This window comes from Crocuta crocuta, unplaced genomic scaffold (assembly GCF_008692635.1).
Source record: "Crocuta crocuta isolate KB4526 unplaced genomic scaffold, BGI_CrCroc_1.0 scaffold443, whole genome shotgun sequence".
Taxonomy (NCBI): Eukaryota; Metazoa; Chordata; class Mammalia; order Carnivora; family Hyaenidae; genus Crocuta; species Crocuta crocuta.
Genome location: NW_027529446.1, coordinates 1,428,766 through 1,435,203, shown reverse-complemented (window position 1 = coordinate 1,435,203; position 6,438 = coordinate 1,428,766). Strand labels below are relative to the sequence as shown.

General features: G+C 56.5%; 1 protein-coding gene across 1 annotated transcript in view; it reads left to right on the top strand.

The window, feature by feature from the left end:
* The window catches only part of JSRP1 (junctional sarcoplasmic reticulum protein 1), an 11,320-nt gene that overhangs the window by 1,431 nt on the left and 3,451 nt on the right, over window positions 1–6,438 (top strand). The window contains exon 2 of the mRNA XM_077760616.1: window positions 5,754–5,943. Within this exon, the coding sequence (XP_077616742.1) occupies window positions 5,754–5,943 (190 nt within the window). The remainder of the gene's footprint in view (window positions 1–5,753; window positions 5,944–6,438) is intronic.

The following is a 6,438-nucleotide window of genomic DNA, read 5'->3' as shown; positions in this document are numbered from 1 at the left end:
AAGGGGGGGGGGGGGGGGGTATTTTAAGCTCTTGATAAAAACAAATCACAGCATCTTGCAAAAGAGCAGAAGTTGGAGAGAGAAGGGGGTGCGTGGGGGTCGGGCAGGACAGGCCGGGGAGAGCAGCCGCAGGGGTGCAGGGCATCCTAAGGCCTCCCCGTCCCCGGCAGGGCCCCGGGCGGGCTCTGGACCTGGGAGACAGCTTCCTCTGCGAGCTGTCAGGGAGGTGGGGGTGCCTGGGACGAGGAGCATGTTCACGGGCTTCCCTGGCTGGTGGGGGGGGGAGCCCGCCACTACGGAGACTGGGAACACTGAGCCCGGGTCACAGCATCCTTCTGGATCTCGTGCGGGACGAACGGGCTTGCTTGCCGTGGGTCTTGGTTACTGTGTGCGGTGTTCGGTTGCTGAGGCACAAATGAATCTCCATTATTTGGTCAGGCTGGTCGGGTGTGGGGGCGTCCCGGACACCGTGGGGGGGGCGTGTTGAGCACATCCCTGGGCCCCACCACTTGGTGCCAGGAACCCCCTTGGTCGTGACAACCACAGATGTCCCGAGACCCCACCCCGTGTCCCACAAATGTCGTGTTTTCCTGTCTGTCTACTCTGGGCGCGCCTGCAAATGTTGTCTGCGAGGAAGGAAGCCTTGCTCTCAGAAGGCTCTGGATCCACACAGGTGCTTCAGGGGGCCACCGCAGCTGGGCTTGCTGGGGAGCAAGACAGAAATCAGGCTGCCGGAGTCTGTGAGAGGCGAGGAACCCCCCGACCGCAGGGTGGGAAAGAGGCGTATCAGGGAGGGCCTCTTGGAGGTGGTGAGGGCTGAGCTGCTGGTAAGGACAGCAGAAGAGGTGGTGCGGACGGAGAGCCCAGGCCTAGTGTCCTGGTGAAATCGGTGTGGCAAGGTTAGGGATCTGGGGGCGCCCGGGAATCTGGGGTCTCACTCTGGTTTTTAAAAGGGATTTGTAGAGTTGGCTGATTAACAGCCTCCCCCCCCCCACATCCGCGTCCTAGTTCTGGAATGTGTGGCTGTGTCACCTCACACGGTAAAAGGGGAACAAGTGGAGGCCCCTGAGGAGAGGGTGACCCCCAGGCCCCCCACCCTGCCCACACCTGAGTGTTAGTTGGGACTCCTGGCCCCAGAGCTGTCAGAGAATCGGTGTGTGTGGTTTTAAGCCCTAAGTTGATGGCGGTTTGTACCTTTGGCCCCGAGGAACCGCCACTGAGAATGACGTGAGGGGTTAGCATCTGGGTCAGTGGCGTGTGGTGTGCGGGGCCGTGTGAACTCCACCCAGATGCACAGATCTCTGGCTCATGCTGAAGCGCTTCAAAAGCTACAACTGACTTTGCGATAAAAATTTAGCCCCTGGGGGACTCAGTCGGTTGAGTGTCTGACTCTTGATTTCAGCTCAGGTCACGGTCTCAGAGTTCAAGGGTTCAAGCCCCACGTCAGGCTCTACGCTGAAAGGGCAGAGCCTGCTGGCGATTCTCTCTCTCCCTCTCTCTCTGCCCCTCCCCTGCTCACGCCCTCTCTCTCCAAAGAAAAGTAAATAAGTAAGAAAGGCTGTCCTTTAAAAAAAGAAAAAAAATAAAAATTCAGAAAGTAAGACGGGCGATGGAGCCGCAGACAGAGGGCTGGAGACCAGACAAACTGATCACAGCAAATGTTCCCGGTAGAATCTAGGTGGCGGGGGCGGGGGGGGTTGGAGGGTTCACTGTAAAGTGTCCTCAACTGTTCTACACAATAGAAATTGTCATCATAGGGGCGCCTGGGTGGCTTCGTCGGTTAAGCGTCCGACTTTCGCTTAGGTCATGATCTCGCGGTTCGTGGGTTCGAGCCCCACATCGGGCTCTGTGCTGACTGCCAGCTCAGATCCTGAAGCCTATTTCAGAGTCTGTATCTCCCTCTATCTCTGACCCTCCCCTGCTCACGCTGTCTCTCTCTCTCTCTCCTAGAAATAAATAAAAATATTTAAAAAAAAAAAAGAAATTTTCATCATATAATGCTAAAAAGTAAAAAATAGAGCCTGAGTGGCTCAGTCGGTTAAGCCTCTGATTCTTGATTTCTGTTCTGGTCACGACTTCATGGTTCATGAGTTTGAGCCTCGCATGGGGCTCCGTGCTGAGAGCTAGAGGCCTGCTTGAGATTCTCTCTCTCTCTCTCTCTCTCTCTCTCTCTCTCTCTCTCCCCCTCTGTCTGCCGCTCCCCTACTCATTCTCTCTCTGTCTCTCTCAAAATAAATAAACTTAAAATAAAGTCAACAAGTAAAAGTAGAAAACGATCGCGTCTCCCTTCATCAGGCCCTCCTGGCTCCTCCTCACTCCTCGGAGCCACAGGGCAGAGGGTCTCGGCCGCTGCAGCAGGAACCCGGGGACTAAACACTCTGCAGCCGTCCGCACGCGGGACGCACAGCCCGGCCGCGTCAGGCCCACGGACGCTTCCAGCGGCTGGAATCCGGCCTCGGACCCACCCGCGCGCCTGCGGCCGTGTGATAAGGCGCAGGGCGCGGTGACCCCCCGGTAAACACGCGTGTTCAGAGATCGCAGGGGGCGACAACGCAGAAGCGAGCGGGGAGCATCTCACACGGCAGCCGCTTCCGTCTCTCCTGTGACTCTTGCACGGCCCCGCGCCGCGTGCCCTCTTCCCTGCTCTCCCTGCCGCGTCGCGAAGGTTTTATTTTAGGAAGAACAACGGTCCGGAGGGTGTTGTTTCCCTCCCCGTGTGGCCCACACCGCTGTTTTCACCACGCTTTATCTTCTCCGTTCATACAGAATTTCTGTTGCTAAATACAAGAGCAGCCGGGGTGTGACGACTCTTGATCTCGGGGTCATAAGTTCCAGCCCCATGCTGGGCCTGGAGATTACCTAAGAAAATAAACACAGGAGCAGAGGATGCTCCCTGAGGAAACTAAATACGTACAGGCGTATTTCTTAACAGACACTTCACTCTGTGTATGTATGTATATATATGTGTATGTAAAACATTCCTCATTATATATATTTTGATATATTTATGTACTTGTGAATACGTACACGTTTTGCTCTTTCTTTAAAAAAAATTTTTTTAACGTTTATATTTGAGACAGAGAGAGACAGAGCGTGAGCAGGGGAGGGTCAGAGAGAGAGTGGAACACAGAATCCGAAGCAGCTCCAGGCTCTGAGCTGTCAGCATAGAGCCCGACGCGGGGCTCGAACCCACGGACCTCAAGATCATGACCTGAGCTGAAGTCAGACACTCAACCTGGGTGCCCCAAACCATAACATACACTTAAGAGAAAATGTAGTTTATAAAACAAGATGTTCAGGGGCGCCTGGGTGGCTTAGTCGGTTAAGCGTCCGACTTTCGCTCAGGTCATGATCTCGCGGTTCGTGGGTTCGAGCCCCGCGTCGGGCTCTGTGCTGACTGCCGGCTCAGAGCCTGGAGCCTGTTTCAGTCTGTGACTCCCTCTCTCTCTGACCCTCCCCTGCTCACGCTCTGTCTCTCTCTCTCTCTCTCTCTCTCTCCTAGAAATAAATTAAAAAAAAAAAAAAATTTAAAACAAGATGTTCGGATCCTCACTGACGATGCTGGCTTTTAAGAAATGAATATGTAAATGATATTACAACGAGGTTTACGAAACATCTGAGGAAAGAACACCCAGATGTTGACAGTGTCGGGTTTGGACGGGAATTTGCGGGGCCTTCTCTGCGCCTGTCTACATTTTCTAAATGTGCGGGTTTGTTGTGTAATAAGGAAGAACAGGTTCTGTTTTGGGGTGCAGGAGGCCGCTGGCCTCAGGTATGCGGATCGACAGGTTTGTCTGGTTTCCTGGTGGCTCCTGGGGGGACCTCATTCGCTCAGGCTCAGCATTTATGCTGGTGGTGACTCATTGCTCAAATCCACTTCCCCTTAGGGGTCCCAAAGTGGCCCTCTAGCTTTCCAGTTGCAACCCCCTGGGTACAGCTCTCAGGATGTGCCTCTGAATATGGAGAAGAGAGCCGAGAGCCCCCCAGAGCAGGGACCCCTGTTTCTCTGCACAGTCACGTGGGGAGAAGGAAGTTTCAGGATGTAGGAGTTTCTCGCAGCTGCTATGACAAATAACCACAACGTGGGGGCTAAGAACACCTTCTGGACGGCAGGTCTGGAATCCAGGCATGAGCAGGGCGCCCTCCTCCTCTCCCCCTGCGCGCCCGGGCAGGGGGAGCGTCCTTCCTGCAGCTCCCGCGGGGCGAGCGTCCCCCTGGTGGCCGTGTCTGCTGTGACTGCCCCCGCCCCCCCCCCGAGTGTATCTTCATCTTCTCCCCGTGCATGTCTGTTTCCAAAGAACCCCAGGCTATTGTAAGAGAATGTCACAGATGGGGGGGGGGCTTGGAAGCAGCAGAAATTGTTGTTTCCGGGCATCGGCAGATTTGGTGCCTGGTGGGAGGACCCCACTCCTGGTTCATGGACAGCTGTCTCCTCCCTGTGGCCTCAGGTGGGGGGGGGAGGGGGGGGCTCTCCGGTCTCCTTCACGGGGGCATTGATCCCGTGCCCGGGGCTCCAGGCTCATGACCCAATCACCACAAAGGCCCCATCTCCGAACACCGTCACGCTGGAGGGTAGGTTTGAACATATACACTTTGGGGGAACATGCCTTCAATCTGCAGCGGACCCCGCTCCCAAGTAAGGCCACGCTCTGAGGTTCTGCGTGTTAGGACCTGAACTACTGTTTTTGGGGGGGGTACACTTAGCCCAGTACAGGGGTCAGAGGTGTGTCCCGAAGATCAACCTTTGTCAAGGGGCCTCGTGGGGTCTGGGGGTGACCGACTGAGTGCAGGCAGATTTCCCACAACTGTATGCCTGTTACAGCAGCCACGAGGCCTGGCTCTGAAAGTTGGTTGATTCCATTCTGGGCTCTCGGAGCCCAGAGCCCAGTCTCCTAAGTCCTGCAGATGCTACCGCCCTGGGGACCTGTTTGCCCTGGGGAACTACTGTGACCACCAACGTGTGTCCGGGGTAGAACCCACTCACTGGGTTCGCTTCTGACGGCGTGTTATATTCTACATTTTGACAATTTAAACAGGGTCTCCTCCAGGCGCTGCTGACCTCAGGGCGGGTGGCTCTGGGGGCGGAGCAGCGTCCCTGGCCCCACCCGCTCGATGCCAGGAGCAGCCTGTGCCCGCCACCGCCACCTCCCCCATGGCTGTGCCTGTGATGTCCCCCCCAGGGCTCAGCATGGCGCAGAGTCACCCCGGCTGAGAACCACAGACCCACAGTTACAGAAACCAGGTCTTTTCACACATTTTAGACTATGTGGCTCATCTAGAAGGTTCTGGATGCTTTCAAAACAAGCTTATGACTTTTAACTCTGACAGCTCATGCTAGTTACTTAGTTAGGGTCCTGTCTATGCAGACAGCTCCTGCGGAAGGTGGGGAAATTTTCTCTGGTCACTTGGCATGCCTCTTGGTAACTTCCAATGGATGTTTTGGTCAATTCGAGGCAAAGTGGTATTTCAAGATTCTTCATGAGCTTCTGGAGTCCCTAGGNTCTCAGTTTGGGGAAATGGAAGCTTCTGGAGACAGATGGTGGGGACAGCTGCAAGACAGTGTGAGTGCGCTTGATGTCCGTGGGCTGTGTGCTTGGAAATGGTTAAGATGGTGAACTTTATGTTATGTGTATTCTACCGCAATAAAAACTTAATGTATAAAAATCCATGATGAACAAAATCTCGACATTTTATAAAGACAGGATCTGACACTGGGGTGTCAGACCAAATACCTCCTCTCTGCCCGATCCCAGCCCTGTCGGATGCCAGTGAAAGGATCCACACCACGCACACCGCGCACGCGCACGTCCCTCAGGTGTGTCCACCGCGCACGCGCACGTCCCCCGGCCGAGAGCAGGAGGCGCCCCCACCCGCCGCCCCGCGGACGGACCCCGAACACACGACGCTCAGGGCGGGAACGAGACGCCGGAGGCCACGCGGGGTGTGAGTCCACGTGCGTGACGCGTCCGGAACAGGCTCCTCCACAGGCGGGAAGGGGGCTCATGGGTGTGGGGGCGGGGGTGGTGGTTAATGTGGAGGATGTTGGGGAGACAGAATGTTCTGGAGTTGGCGGTGGTGGCAGCACTACTGTGCCCTTGGCTGTGCAGTGGGGTTTTCACGTGGATTCCAGGTGAGGAAACGAGGCCTCGCAGCTGGTGCCCTGTCCTCACGCCCCGGGCCCCGGGCCCCAGGCCCCACCGGCTGCGGGCGCAGGGGTGCAGCTGAGCCCCGCACAGAATCGGTGCTTCCTAGGCCTGCTGACCAGATTCGAGCGTGAAAGCAAAGCCACTCTCTGTAGGTGCTCCCACCCCCAGGCCCCCCCCCCCCCGAGGCTGAGACAGGAAGCACTGTCCCAGGCCAGTGTGGCCGGCCCAGCGGCGGCCCTGTGCTGAAGTGGGGGTGGGGTCGCCCTTGGGCCAGTGCCCAGTCTGCGCTGAG